The following is a 15,075-nucleotide window of genomic DNA, read 5'->3' as shown; positions in this document are numbered from 1 at the left end:
TGGCATGTGGTCCAGGCTTTCGATGCTTCCTCCTCGTAAACAAAAAAAAAAAAACATATATCGAATAAAAATGAATAACAAAATGGGTTTATACCACAAATACATAGATCGTTATCCCTTTTCTTGCTTGCATCAGCGCTATCCAACCATACCACTCTTAACCCTGAAATCGTGGGATGGTATACCAAAGCCGGCCCAAGGATTTCAACGCGAAAGAACTGAGCAGCCCCAGGTGTTGGAGAAAAGGAATTGTATGCGCAAAACTTATGTGTTATATATTTCCTTTCATTGGGTATTATTTGTTGTCTTTATTTTTTTTGTAAAATATGTGAGTAAGGTAACACTGAATATTAGTTAGAATGCAACCCTTTTGTTATTGTGTGAACAAAAATAATTGAACAGAAGTTAATTATTGAATAAAAGTTATTTTTGCACTATTTAAAGTAAAATAAATGCTTAAAAAAGATATAGTGAATTGTAAGGGGATATAAAAGTTAAAAATATAAGTAAATTCATTATAAATCGGAGAAACACACGTTTTATAGCCCTGACAGATGGCAGCGCTAATTTGCATTAGCGGGCTTAATTTGCATTAACTTGCGCATTTGACCCATGTAAATGCAAATTAGTAATGCGCAAAAATTTCGTCCATTTAGCTGAATTTACCAAGTTTGAGTAGGCAACACTGGTTAAAAATGGCCGATTTTTGCTATGGTTTGACAGAAGTCTTGAAGTCTGCCGTCTCCTTTGCGTTTACAGCATCAGAGGTTAGCAGTTTTTATATTGCTAATTAAATTAGCAGAAAATAAAGAACACTCAGTTTGCTATCCATTTTTCCAATATTCTTAACTTTTTCGCACACTTTTTTCGAGTTAAAATCAGAATTGCTTTTAATTGCATTTTTTCGATAAATTTATATTGAATTTCCAAAAATAACAAAATTTCCATTATTAATTTTTTCTCATCCATTTTTATTTCACTTTTTTTTAATACATATATACACAAATTTCACAATCAGCTCTCTAAATGCACAATTCTGCCGTCTGTCACCATAAAATTTCAATGCGCATTAGTGTTTCTTCGTGCGAATTAATTTTGCTCGTCTGTCAGGACTGTTAAATAGTTTACTTTTTTGAACTTTAAATGCAAAGATCTCAAAAACCATATATTTTCTTGATCTGGAGGACTTTTCTATTCGTACTAACCCATTTTAACCCCGAAAGCGGGGGGTGTTCGAATTGAATTAGAAGTTTAACCGTTTTTATTAAAGGATTCAAAAATTATGATATTCAGTTTAAGTTTATAAAGATAATCTAATACAATGTGAATCGAAAATTATTCGATATAAATTTTGGTTAGTCACAAAACCCAGTGTTATTTTCCTAGACTTTTCAAAAATATAATTTTTTCAACTTTCTAAGTTTTATTCTATTTCGTTGTTTTTCACTGTCTGATTAGATAAAAGTAAACGAGGTCGGCTTTAAAATACCATCCCAGGATTTCGGTAAAAAAAAGGAATGTTGGTAAACATGGGGTATATACTGATAGGGGACCTTCTCCAGAGGAGGAATATGCAAAGCTAATGTTGCTAACGCTTAACTTTTAAAAACGTCCCGATTAAAAATTTAAAAATTTGTATTACTAACACATAGCATTTCCCAATATTTCACTAAATTTTTCGCTTTGTATATACATAAATATACACTCTAAACATTAAAATAAGTTGAGTTTTTACTTTTGTTTTGTTATTTTTTAGCTAAATTTATTAATTTAAAAATCATTTAGCACACTCATCGTTGAAAATGTTATAGCGTGTTTTTTTCTCCACGAAAATGTTGTCTTATTATATGGCAAAATTATATAAATTATGCCCTATAACCTTTAAAAGTTTTCCATTTTTCACATGACAAAAGAACGAACAAATTTTTACCCTGTGATGCATCAGCTGTTCGATTGATTACGTTTATTTCGAAAAAGAAAAATATAAAAGGCGCACTAAGATTTGGCAATAAATTTAAAAATAAATAAATAAAAACAAATAATAATATCCAATGGAAAACCAAATCAATCAAATGGACGAGCAAGAAAATCCTTGCTTCAAAAGGATACAATGTAAGTAGAAAAATTTTAAAGTAGCCAAATTAAAAAGGTTTTGTTCCAGTGTGGACGGCCCAAGAAACCCGTCTGCTCCTCGAAAAATATGCCACACATTTCCCAGAAATTGGGCCCACTAAGGCAATTAAGAACAGAAAAGAAATGTGGGAAAAAATTGCCACCGCTATTGATGAAGATCGGCAAAGAAGAGGGAGGAGCACTGTGTTTAAGAGAAAAAAGGTAGATGTCGATAACAACAATTCGGCGCCAAGAAGCAGAATAGTAGAACCAGAGATTGAGAAAAAGGAAGAAGCACGCGAAAGACGACACTAGGAGAAGATGGACGTCCTAAGTAACATTCAGTACATGGTCGTGATTATGCGACAAAGGAATATATAGTATAAGTATGTATAGTATTATACATATACATATAGTATTATAGTATTATGGTTGTTGTTGTTGTTTTAACGGATATCTAATCCCCGTTGGGATGGTAAATGTCATTTGTGTTGTCGTCGATGTCATCTAACGGTAGGCCCAAGAAACGTGCTGTTTCGACGGGGTCGGACCAAAGGGAGAAGGGTGTTAGACGGGTGGGGTTTGTGGGGCATGCAAAGAGGTGGTCAGTATCATGCGGAGACTCGTTGCATGCAGGACATACGTCGGGTATGTCAGGGTCTATTCTGGATAAGTAGGAGTTTAACCTGCTACAGTATCCAGAAAGAAGTTGCGCAAGGGTCACACGCGTTTCTCGCGGCAGCTGGAGCTCTTCGTCTGCGATGGGTGGTGGTTTAACTCCAAGAACGCCATTCACGGGAAGGGAGTCGGTGAAGGTGTTAATGGCTCCGCTGTGAATGGCGGTCAGTACCTGTCTGAAGTTAGTTGCGTCCGAAGTCCGGTCGGCGTACTGTACGACGTCGTCGACGTAATCCAGGAATGACCTTTTGATGCTCCTAGGAGGCGGTTCCGCTCCAAGCAGATGACTGCAGGGGTGATTTCTGCGAAAGCATCCCAGCAGGAACTGCCTGGAGAGGAGTTCATTATGCTCCTTAACTGGGAGCATAATCGTCTCACTGTGTAGGTGTTCAATGGGAGACATCAAAAGGCATCCTGTAGTGGTCCGGAGTGCAGTGTTCTGACAGGTCTGTAGTTTCCTCATCTGCGTTCCACTGCATCCAGGCGATCATATGGGGGCTGCGTAATTGAGGACCGGCCGGCCGATTGCCTTGTATGTTGCCAACAACGTTTCTTTGTCTTTTCCCATGTGCTGCCGGCTAGCGACTTGAGGATTTTGTTGCGGCTCTGTACTTTGGCGATAATCGCGGTCGTATGAGGAGAGGAGGAGCATAGACTGTCGAATGTTACACCTAAAATCTTAGGGTTGTTGACAGTCGGAATTTTGACGCCGTCGACTGCAATGTTAAGCTCAAGTCTATACTCCTTCGTCCAGTTTGTGAATATGGTCGCTGTGGATTTGGTGGGGGAAAGTGTAAGATTTCGTGCAGTGAGGAAACGAGAAAGGTCGGAGAGGAAGCTGTTTACCTTCGAACACATGCCATCGATTCCATTGCCCGACGCCAATATCGTGCAGTCATCAGCGTACGAGGTTATGGAAACTCCTTCTGGTGGTTGTTGGAGTTTCGAGATGTAGAAGTTAAACAGTAGTGGGGAGAGGACACCACCCTGCGGAACCCCCTGTTTAATTCTTCTCAGTTTAGATGTTTTACTTCGAAATAGTACGGATGACTGGCGACCGCTCAGATAGTTCATGGTCCACCTCTTTAGCCCTGGAGGGAGCGTAGTTGTTTCGATGTCCTGCAGTAGCGTTGTGTGATTGACCGTGTCAAACGCTTTTGACAGGTCCAACGCCACGAGGATCGTTCTTTCGCAGGGTGGTTTCTGGTTGAGGCCACGAACTCTCTGGGCGTTTATGACGCTAAGTGCTGTGGTGGTGCTGTGCACTTTTCGGAATCCATGCTGGTGGTTGGCTAGGCTCAGGTGGTGAGTGAAGGTCGGGAGTAGCAAGGCCTCAAGTGTCTTCACTACTGGGGAGAGGAGAGTTATCGGTCGATAAGATTCCCCTTTGTTGGCGGGTTTCCCAGGTTTCAGTAGTGGGACCACTCTTCCGACTTTCCACACATCGGGTATTTGAAGAGTGGTCAGCGACAGATTGAGGACCTTGGTGAGATATCCTACTCCCGTCGAGCCTAGATGCTTTAGCATTAGCATGTTGATTCCATCAGGGCCAATGGATTTAGATGATTTAGCTTTTTTGATGGCACCCTGAACCTCCTCGTCGGTGAAAGTAAGTGGCGCGCCTTCTTTTGGCATTTTGCGCAGCCGTCGGTTAACACATCGTTTAGCTTTGTCTTTCGCTCGCGCACTTCTTCGGGTCCGAAGAGGCATGACCATTGAATTGAACTTCAACTCGGTCGTCTTGTCTCTTCGGGTTAGACAGAGCTTTGACAGTAGCCCAAAGCTTACTCACTCCGGTGGAGAGGTTACAGGACTTCAGGTGCTCTATCCATTTCGTCCGCTTATGTTGGTTTACCATTCGCCGAATCTCCAAATTGAGATCCCTTATTCGGGGATCCCCGGGATCGGCATGGCGTAAGGTGTCTCGCTCATTAGCTAAAACGGCTGCTTCGGCTGGGAAATTGGGGCGGATTTCCGCGATTCTTCCAGCGGTAGCTGCTGCGATCACCTTGCGGAATTGACGTCCGCCAACGCATACGTCCATAGGAATAGGTAGAGCTTTGTAGGTGCTCTCAGTAAATTCTGTGAAGCCGACCCAATTAGCTTTGTTAAAGTTAAAATAGGTGCGGTTGTCCACAGAAACAAAATCGGGAGGCTTCTCGATCGAGATAATTATGGGCAGATGATCTGATGCGAGAGTTAGCATAGGTCGCCAGGTTATGCTGTTTATCAGACCACCGCTAGCAATGGTAATATCAGGCGAGCTATTACAGGTGCCCATAACTCTGGTGGGGGCTTCGTCATTCATTGTGCAGAATGTCGAATCGTCAATCTGTTCCGCCAGCTCCATCCCCCTACGATCATTTGACAGGCAGGAATGCCAAAGATCGTGGTGCGCGTTAAAGTCGCCTAGTACCAAACAGTTTTCACCACGAAGTAGCGCACCTATATTCGGGTGATATCGTGTTGGGCAACATGTAACTGGAGGGATGTATATATTAAATATTTCGAGCTCGACATCGCCTGACCGGATAGCTATACCCTGACATTCTAGGGTAGTATCCCTGGGGTCGATGTCTACATCGATTAGACGATACTGCACGGTGTTGTGCAATATGAAAGCTAGGCCACCACCATTATCTCGCTCGCGATCTTTACGTATAACGTTGAAACCTGCACAACTCAGAAGATCTGAGCGGCTGTTTAACTTGGTTTCTTGGACCGCAGCTATCGATAGACGTTCCCGATTCATAAGTGCAACTATCTCCTCGATCTTACTCTGGAGTCCGTTGCAGTTAAATTGAAGTAGCCGAGTTTGTCGCGGGTGTCCGTGGGAGATCCTGGGGGTAAGGGAGTGACGTGTGGGTGGAAGTTGTTGCAGCTGTAGTACCCGCAGAGGCGGTTGTCGCGCAGGGGTGTTAACAGGCGACGCCACTGTTGTGAGTTCGGCGATCTAACCCCGTTTGGATCGGTAAGTGTTAATAGTATTATGGTCCCTCCTGTCGCCTCTTCCGTCGAAGTGTTTTCAACTTAATTACATACAGTGGGGAGCAAAAGGGATTCCACGCTCAACATTTTTGTGTTTGAACGATCATAATACCTTAATCCATGAAGTAAATGAAAAAACTTTTTTCCAAGAATATGTATTTAGTTTACAACAAATATGTCGAGCTACCCAATTTTTCATCCAGCATGAGGTCGAAAATGTTCTCATCTAGCGTTTCCACTTTTCATTCCTTTTTCCGTGACTTTTTTAGACTGCCTTGGCTTCGCGGCTGCTTGCCGATTTCAAGCATAATAGCAAGGTGATCGCTATGTGTGTAGAAGTTCCATGCAGATCGAGCCAGTGAGTTGCTGGCGAACGTAATATCTACAATCGTTCCGCGGCCATTCTTCTCTAAGGTATTTCCTCCTCCCGTATTAAACAGCACAGCATCTAGTAAGGCGAACGCTTTGAGCAGATCATTACCCTGCCATTACGCATTAAAGTGGCCTGCTGTCATATTTGGTGTGGTAGTAAGGGCGTCCTGGACTAATTCATCGAGGATCTGTTCATAAACACCTTGTAGTACACTCGGAGGGAGGTACATAGCGGCTGTAGAAATAGATTCCTCCTATTTTCGTCAGAGTTACGGAAGGTATTCCTTATAATAGTAACAAACATCAAAACAACCTTGAGTTTGAATACCACAAAAACCTTATCTTAAAACAAAGCAAGTGTAAAGAAATAATATAATCTGTATCTAAACAAACTATCAACTAGTAATAAGTAATAAGTAAATAGTAGTTGGTATAAATAAAGAGTACATATTTCGGTAAAGCACAAAATATGTCTTTTTGACTTATTTTTACTTAATGTAAAAATTAACTCCCACTTATAGTATGTTTTCCTCAAGAGCGGCTTGTCTTGGAAGGCTTGTTCACCACATGCCCATACGGCAGCTTTGCTTTCTTTGTCGGAAATCCAGGTATGTTTTTATACTGCTCACATACTATCGTCACATCTACATCTTCTTCTCGTATATTGCCTGTTTCAGTAACTCTTTTGCCGCTTCGCAGTGATTTATGTTGATTTGTACAACTTTCATTCGCCTTTTTACATACCGCTTGGTAGAGGGGACATTTTCAACTTCCCAGTAGGTGATCCGTATCTGAATAAACGGGGACGGCGCGCAGGATTCATCCGATCGAAGTAAAAGGCGAAAAAGGTGTCGTCGACGCAGCGAAGTGTGTAAGCGTATGTTGATGGTCTACTTGTTGACGTGCGAATGTGTAGATCGAATTGATGAGCTTTCCCGTTGTCCATTCCTTTTGTTGGTTGGGTTGGTATACAGGTGTGGTGAGTTGGTTTGTAGTGTCATCATTTGTGGTGAATTGCGCTGTTTTATTAGGATGCGCCAGTTTTACCGGGTAGAGGGGGTCGATGCTTAACTCATTTAAACAGTATCCTTTTTTCCGTTAGCTTTGCATGACACACAAGACGGTTTTTTTGTCGGATTCTTTCGCGAAGTGTCCCTTTTCACCACATTTTGCACAACATTTGCTTCTGTCATCCTCGCTGGTACACGCTTTTACCAGATGCCCATATTCCTGGCGTCCGATGCCGGAATGCTGATCACCGCCGTCTGCGTACCCGCTTATACTTGTCTCATGCTTGTAATTGAGCTTTCCTCGAGGGTGCTTAGCTCACTAATTTGCGATTGAATTGCATGTAAGATGTCTTCTTTTGTTTTTACCTCATCTAGGTCGTGGATCTCTACCGGTACCTCATTGGGTAAAGCTCTTATCTGTGCCTGGTCGCCTAACACCTTACGTATCTCCTTTTCATTTCCAGGAGTATCGCGCCTTTTGCCGTTTTTCTGATTCTCGACACGTCCTCTCCAAGATCTTTGAGGGTATCCTCCTTCTTGACAGCTCTAAGTATATCGCTGTACGACATGTTTCTAGAGCGTGAAATTATAATTGCTTCCGACCTCGGACGTGGAACATAGACAGCCTTCTTCTTCGTGTTTGGTGTTTTGCGTTTCACCTGGGCCCATTAATTTTCATTTTCCTCCTTTTTCCTTTCATTTGAAGGAATGACGCCTTCATTCCTCTTGCTAGCTGTGGGCCTCTTTTGCATTTCCTCTTGAATTGTTTTTTTCTTCGGCGGGGTCTTTCGCGTCAGTTGCTCATCCTCTCGGGGCCTTTTCGGTGTCCAATTTACTCCTGCATGTCTCAAAAGGACATTTCGGTTCCTTTAACTCTGTTGTTGTACTCGCTTTGGGCACGTTCGTTGTACTTTGTCAAAGAATTTAGCAGATCACTGATCTGATTGTTGATCGATCGTTTAGGCAGTTTCATTGATTCAGTTAGCCTCTTGATGTCCCCTTTGGTTGCGTTGGTTCCGTTCGAGTCTTTCCACGGTGAGCCACGGTTTCGATTTTCGCATCAGTCTTGATGCGCGTCTAAAGAGATCAGCTTCGACGCAAGAACAACTAAATGTGGACGTTCTCCTGGACGGTTCCGATTATGGGATCCTACTACCAGGGCTTTGAGTGTCGCAGCTCGTCACGTCTTGTACACTGCTGCTATTGTTTTTTGTATCTTTTTTCAAATAATTCTCCATTTGTTTGTTTCTTCCAGCGCATCGTGTGTAGGGGGGCGGGCCGAAATAGACAGGAACGGGTGTACCCTCGGAGACCATGCTCTTACCCCAGTTCCCTGAGGCCTATCTTTCGCTTTACCAGTCTCGGAAAACACGGACGGACCGGCACTCGCCCGGGGTAACGCAGTAGTCTGCGCCCAATGCACTCTCCCTGACTAGGGACCAGAGGCCATCCTACCAGCGGAGACATCTTCTTCTTAATTGGCGTAGACACCGCTTACGCGATTATAGCCGAGTTAACAACAGCGCGCCAGTCGTTTCTCCTTTTCGCTACGTGGCGCCAATTGGATATTCCAAGCGTAGCCAGGTCCTTCTCCACTTGGTCCTTCCAACGGAGTGGAGGTCTTCCTCTTCCTCTGCTTCCCCCGGCGGGTACAGCGTCGAATACTTTCAGAGCTGGAGTGTTTTCGTCCATTCGGACAACATGACCTAGCCAGCGTAGCCGCTGTCTTTTAATTCGCTGAACTATGTCAATGTCGTCGTATGTCTCGTACAGCTCATCGTTCCATCGAATGCGATATTCGCCGTGGCCAACGCGCAAAGGACCATAAATCTTTCGCAGAACTTTTCTCTCGAAAACTCGCAACGTCGACTCATCAGTTGTTGACATCGTCCAAGCCTCTGCACCATATAGCAGGACGGGAATTATGAGCGACTTATAGAGTTTGGCTTGTGTTCGTCGAGAGAGGACTTTACTTTTCAATTGCCTACTCAGTCCGAAGTAGCACCTGTTGGCAAGAGCAATCCTGCGTTGGATTTCCAGGCTGACATTGTTGGTGGTGTTAATACTGGTTCCTAAATAGACGAAATTATCTACAACTTCAAAGTTATGACTGTCAACAGTGACGTGAGTGCCAAGTCGCGAGTGCGACGACTGTTTGTTTGATGACAGGAGATATTTCGTCTTGCCCTCGTTCACTGCCAGACCCATTTGTTTTGCTTCCTTGTCTAGTCTGGAGAAAGCAGAACTAACGGCGCGGGTGTTAAGGCCGATGATATCAATATCATCAGCATACGCCAGCAGCTGTACACTCTTATAAAAGATGATACCTTCTCTACTAAGTTCTGCAGCTCGAACTATTTTCTCCAGAAGCAGGTTGAAAAAGTCACACGATAGGGAATCGCCTTGTCTGAAACCTCGTTTGGTATCGAACGGCTCGGAGAGGTCCTTCCCGATTCTGACGGAGCTCTTCGTGTTGCTCAGCGTCAGTTTACACAGCCGTATTAGTTTTGCGGAGGATGGGGTCATGTGTAGAAGTTCACGCAAGTGAGGAAAGTTCTCTGATCGCCATTCACTTGGGAGTGGCCAGAAACGATTCTTTTACATATGACTCAAGCAGCTCACGACTTCCGGTCTTTGACCAAGTATCCTCTGGGTAGCCTAAGAACATCCGTTCGAAGGTGAGCTAAAGTGAGAAGGCGAAACATCCCCTGCATAGGGTTGTGCGCTGGGTTTGGGACCCGATTCTGACGGAGCTCTTCGTGTTGCTCAACGTCAGTTTACACAGCCGTATTAGTTTTGCGGGGATACCAAATTCAGACATCGCGGCATAGAGGCAGCTCCTTTTCGTGCTGTCGAAAGCAGCTTTGAAATCGACGAAGAGGTGGTGTGTGTCGATTCTCCTTTCACGGGTCTTTTCCAAGATTTGGCGCATGGTATTGATTTTCCAGGTCTGAAGCCACACTGATAAGGTCCAATCAGTTTGTTGACGGTGGGCTTTAATCTTTCACTCAATACGCTCGATAGAACCTTATATGCGATGCTGAGGAGGCTAATCCCACGGTAGTTGGCGCAGATTGTGGGGTCTCCTTTTTTATGGATTGGGCATAGCACACTTAAATTCCAATCGTTGGGCATGCTTTCGTCCGACCATATTTTACAAAGAAGCTGATGCATGCTCCTTATCAGTTCTTCGCCGCCGTGTTTGAATTGCTCGGCCGGTAATCCATCGGCCCCCGCCGCTTTGTTGTTCTTCAGGCGGGTAATTGCTATTCGAACTTCTTCATGGTCGGGCAATGGGACGTCTGCTCCATCGTCATCGATTGGGGAATCGGGTTCGCCTTCTCCTGGCGTTGTGCATTCTCTGCCATTCAGCGGGCTGGAGAAGTGTTCCCTCCATAATTTAAGTATGCTCTGGGCATCGGTCACTAGATCACCTTTGGGGGTTCTACAAGAGTATGCTCCGGTCTTGAAACCTTCTGTAAGCCGCCGCATTTTTTCGTAGAAGTTTCGAGCATTACCCCTGTCGGCCAGCTTATCAAGCTCTTCATACTCACGCATTTCGGCCTCTTTCTTTTTCTGTCTGCAGATGCGTCTCGCTTCCCTCTTCAATTCTCGGTATCTATCCCATCCCGCACGTGTTGTGGTCGATCGTAACGTTGCGAGGTAGGCAGCCTGTTTTCTCTCCGCTGCGGCGCGGCACTCCTCGTCGTACCAGTTTTTCTTTTGCACTTTCCGAAAACCAAGGGTTTCGGTTGCAGCTGTACGTAAGGACTTTGAAATGCCGTCCCACAGTTTCCTTATACCGAGTTGTTGACGAGTGCTCTCAGAGAGCAGCAGTGCAAGCCGAGTAGAAAATCGTTCTGCTTCTCGACGTCGAACCTTCCTTGTGTTTATTGGCGTGCGTTGTTTGCTGCACAGAGGCGGATGCGAATCTTGGCTGCAACAAGATAGTGGTCCGAGTCGATGTTAGGACCTCGGAGCGCACGCACATCTAAAACACTGGAGACGTGTCTTCCGTCTATCACAACATGATCGATCTGGTTGGTAGTTTTTCGATCCGGAGACAGCCAGGTAGCTTGATGAATTTTTTGTGCTGGAATCTAGTACTACAGATAACCATATTTCGGGCCCCGGCGAAGTCGATCAGCCTCAACCCATTTGGGGATGTTTCCTCGTGGAGGCTGAATTTACCGACCATAGTGCCAAAGATACCTTCTTTGCCCACCCTGGCGTTAAAGTCGCCAAGCACGATTTTGACATCGTGGCGGGGGCATCTCTCATAAGTGCGTTCCAAGCACTCATAAAAGGCATCTTTGGTCACATCGTCCTTCTCATCCGTCGGAGCGTGGGCGCAGATCAGCGATATGTTGAAGAACCTCGCTTTGATGCGGATTGTGGCTAGACGTTCATTCACCGGAGTGAATGATAGTACTCGGCGACGGAGTCTCTCTCCCACCACGAATCCCACACCAAACTTGCGCTCCTTTATATGGCCACTGTAGTAAATGTCACAAGGACCTACTCGTCTTTGTCCTTGTCCCGTCCATCGCATTTCTTGGACGGCGGTGATGTCAGCCTTTATTTTCACGAGGACATCAACCAGCTGGGCAGCGGCACCTTCCCAATTAAGGGACCGGACATTCCAGGTGCATGCCCTTAAATCGTAGTCCTTATTTCGTTTGCCGTGGTCGTCATCAAAAGGGGGGTCTCTCATCCGAGGCTGGTTGTTACTGTTCATTGGGGTAGGCTTTTTACGTGGCGGGTCTCAAACCCAGCGCACAACCCTATGCAGGGGATGTTTCGCCTTCTCACTTTAGCTCACCTTCCAAGACTCCCAGTGCGCCGCGCTGTGTACCGGTCAAGTTGTATTATCAGCCGCACCTAACATGGTGAACAGACTCTAACCAGGAAACCGCCCATTATGGGTCCGTCGCGCCTGGATTTTGGTTTTTTGTTCATCATGTATAAACATGATGAGGGGACACATATTTCTATGTGGCGGTGTCGATTTGCCACAGTCACAGGAGCGGATCTGCTAGCTTTTGTGCCGCACCCTCCACTCCTGTCACTCATCGTCGGGGATTGCTTATTCGTTTTAACTTATTTCGCAACTAACCTGCTACTATGTGGACCCCAGTACCTATAGTTAACTTTCCACCTGAAATATCAGTGAATGTTTGAGATATATAATTAAAATTTAATAATACCAAATAATAATAACGGCACTTTTCTAATGTGCAATTGGTTTAGTTATTGTGCGAATATTTTAGAAGTTGCTTGGTTCCTTCAATAGTGATTACTAAAATATTTTAATAATTAAAATACCACGCTAGCTTTTGGTAATTTATTCTATCTATAATTTCTGATTTTCCATTATTTATTATTTACATTTACCATTAGAATATTATCTTCAGACGATGACTTAGGGTATATACAAAATTAACGAAGAAAAATTCGTAGAATATATTCATTATTGGAGTCGGAAGAGGATTCAGACACAGATCAGCAAGATTGGAGTCGAGTTATAACAGATTCTGCGCTCTTTGAAGAATGCAGTGAAGAACACATCGCACTTCCAGAAATATATTTTGAACATTTTTTGAATTTATAAGTTATTTCTTAGTGATGATATAATTGACCGTATGGTATTAGAAACCAAAAAAATTGTATGAACACAGTGTGGCTCAAGCGCGATCAGCAGTTTCTTCTAGAAAACACAACAGAAATGAACACCAGTAACTCGAAATTAAACGTTTGTATTCTTAGGAATTTTGTTGATAATGATTATTGTAAAGTTACCCGAAATGCGGTTATATTGCTCAAAGGTGTCCACGTACGTTAACGACCGTATAAAAAATTCTATAAAACAAGAACGGTTTCTTGACATTCTGCAATATTGGCATTGTTGTGGTAACGTGGAAGTAGATTCCGGTAATCGATTATTCAAAATTTGCACACTATTAGAAAAGATAAACATAAATTTTCAAAAAGTTTTGGAACCTGGCAAAGAGCTTACAATAGACGAAAGTCCTTGGCGTGGCCGTTATTATTACGGCAATATTTACCAAATAACATCATAAATTTGACGTAAAGCCAAAGATAAACATTTATTCTGGAAGAAGACCGAGATCAACCCAGTCACATCCATAAAGCGTGGTCATGGAATTTATTGATGGTCTTTTACAAGTTATCCAGAAAAAACGACACACCTTAAAGTTATCGGTAGGAAACGACACACCCTAATTCCCGTCGTAATAAGAGCCTACCACTCTGCACATGTCGCTAAGTTAGCACATTTTGCGTGAGAACATTGGCCAGACATCAAAGTAACCTAACACCATACGATGCGGGTTGGTGGCTTGAGCTAAGTTAGGGATAATTATAAGCTTCACTTTATGCTTGACAACTAAGCCGACATGACGGCAAATAAAGTAATTTTGAATTGAACATTACATTTGAATAATTGGCGCCCAACGTGGGGCCCGCGAGTGAAAAGTTTAATAGAAAAATATAAAGTTCTTAACTCGACTCGTGTAACTACGACAGCTGGCTCACTTAAAATCAACAACAATCAACTACTTGGACTCAACGTGGACTTAAAGAAGAGACAACCTTTGGCCCGATCAACTAACCGGAAGAACCTGAACCTAATTTTAATCTATTCAAATCCAATGGAAGGGTAAGTGAGATGCTCGTTTCCTGGAATAAATATAGCAATAATTGTGAATAAATAAAGGAAAGTGACAGAACAAAAATTAATGAGTGAAGGTCTGGAAGACCTTTTTAGAAATCTAAAGTTAGGAAGTCAGAAAGCAAATATGAACACAGAACAAATAAGCGAGTTAATTAAGGCGGAAGTTAGAAGTGCTTTGGCAGCACAAAGGTTGGAGTTCGATAGGAAGTTAGGAGCAATCCAAAACCAGGTGACGGGCAGCAGGCCAAAGGTAGAAAAATATCTAAAGGTATCTGTAAATCCACTAGAAACATTGACATAACGCTTGATGCGATCAAACCACTTCCCGAATTTCATGGTCACATAGGCACATATGTGTCATGGCGCGAGGCGGCGCATAACGCTTATGAACTGTTCAAAAGGTACGATGGCAGTGAACGACACTACCAAGCAGTTACCATTTTGAGGAACAAAATAAGAGGGGCTGCCGATGCGGTCCTCTTATCGTTTAGTACTGTGCTGAGTTTTAATTCCATTATAGCACGTTTAGACTTTACGTACGCGGACAAACGTCCCGTATATCTTATAGAGCAGGAATTATCTACCTTAACACAGGGTTTTAGGTCCTGTCTGGAATTTTACGATGAGGTAGAAAAGAAGCTAACGTTACTAGCTAATAAGACTATAATGTCTTACGAGAGTAGCGTGGCAGAAATTATAAACGAAAAATATAGGGCAGATGCCCTAAGAGTTTTCATTTCCGGCTTAAGGAAGCCCTTATGCGACATTCTCTTCGCTTCACGGCCGTCTGCTCTTGCTTTAGCACAGGAGGTAGACTCAAACCATGAGCGGTATGCGTTCGCGGCCAATTTTGCTGCCAGGAACGTCGAGGGCAACCACATTAAAAAAAATAATAATACAATTTCAAACCAGAACAACCATTGGACATACACTTATAATCCACCCTCAGCTCATAAGAGCCCACACTACTATAGTAATAGGCAGTACAAACCCGGACATGCACCTCATTTTACGGAAAATCAAAGGGTAAATAACGGACGTGACAGCGACAGACTAGTTAGAGCGGAACCAATGGACGTTGATCCATCCTTATCGAAATTTAAACACCAATCGTTTGACAGAGACCGAGGTGCCTATCAAGGAAACAGTAATAGAACGCAACAGGGCTATCAACAAAAACGTCCAGCAAATTCTGGACGTTACACAGGACCAAAGATCCAA

At 43.5% G+C, this 15,075-nt stretch overlaps 1 protein-coding gene across 3 annotated transcripts in view; it reads left to right on the top strand.

Annotated features, from left to right (window-relative positions):
* LOC126764536 (uncharacterized) overlaps positions 1-15,075 on the top strand; it is a 50,518-nt gene that overhangs the window by 8,913 nt on the left and 26,530 nt on the right. Inside the window, exon 3 of one of the 3 annotated variants that reach the window (XM_050482218.1) lies at positions 1,459-1,722. The exons of the other annotated variants lie outside the window; for them this stretch is intronic. Coding sequence (XP_050338175.1) covers positions 1,459-1,527 — 69 coding nt within the window. The 3' untranslated portion in view covers positions 1,528-1,722. Of the gene's footprint in view, positions 1-1,458; positions 1,723-15,075 lie in introns of those variants that run through there. 3 annotated transcript variants of the gene reach the window in all.

The sequence above is a fragment of the Bactrocera neohumeralis genome, unplaced genomic scaffold (assembly GCF_024586455.1).
Source record: "Bactrocera neohumeralis isolate Rockhampton unplaced genomic scaffold, APGP_CSIRO_Bneo_wtdbg2-racon-allhic-juicebox.fasta_v2 cluster09, whole genome shotgun sequence".
NCBI lineage: Eukaryota > Metazoa > Arthropoda > Insecta > Diptera > Tephritidae > Bactrocera > Bactrocera neohumeralis.
The sequence above is the reverse complement of the archived record's forward strand: the minus strand, read 5'-3'. Positions and strand labels throughout refer to the sequence as shown.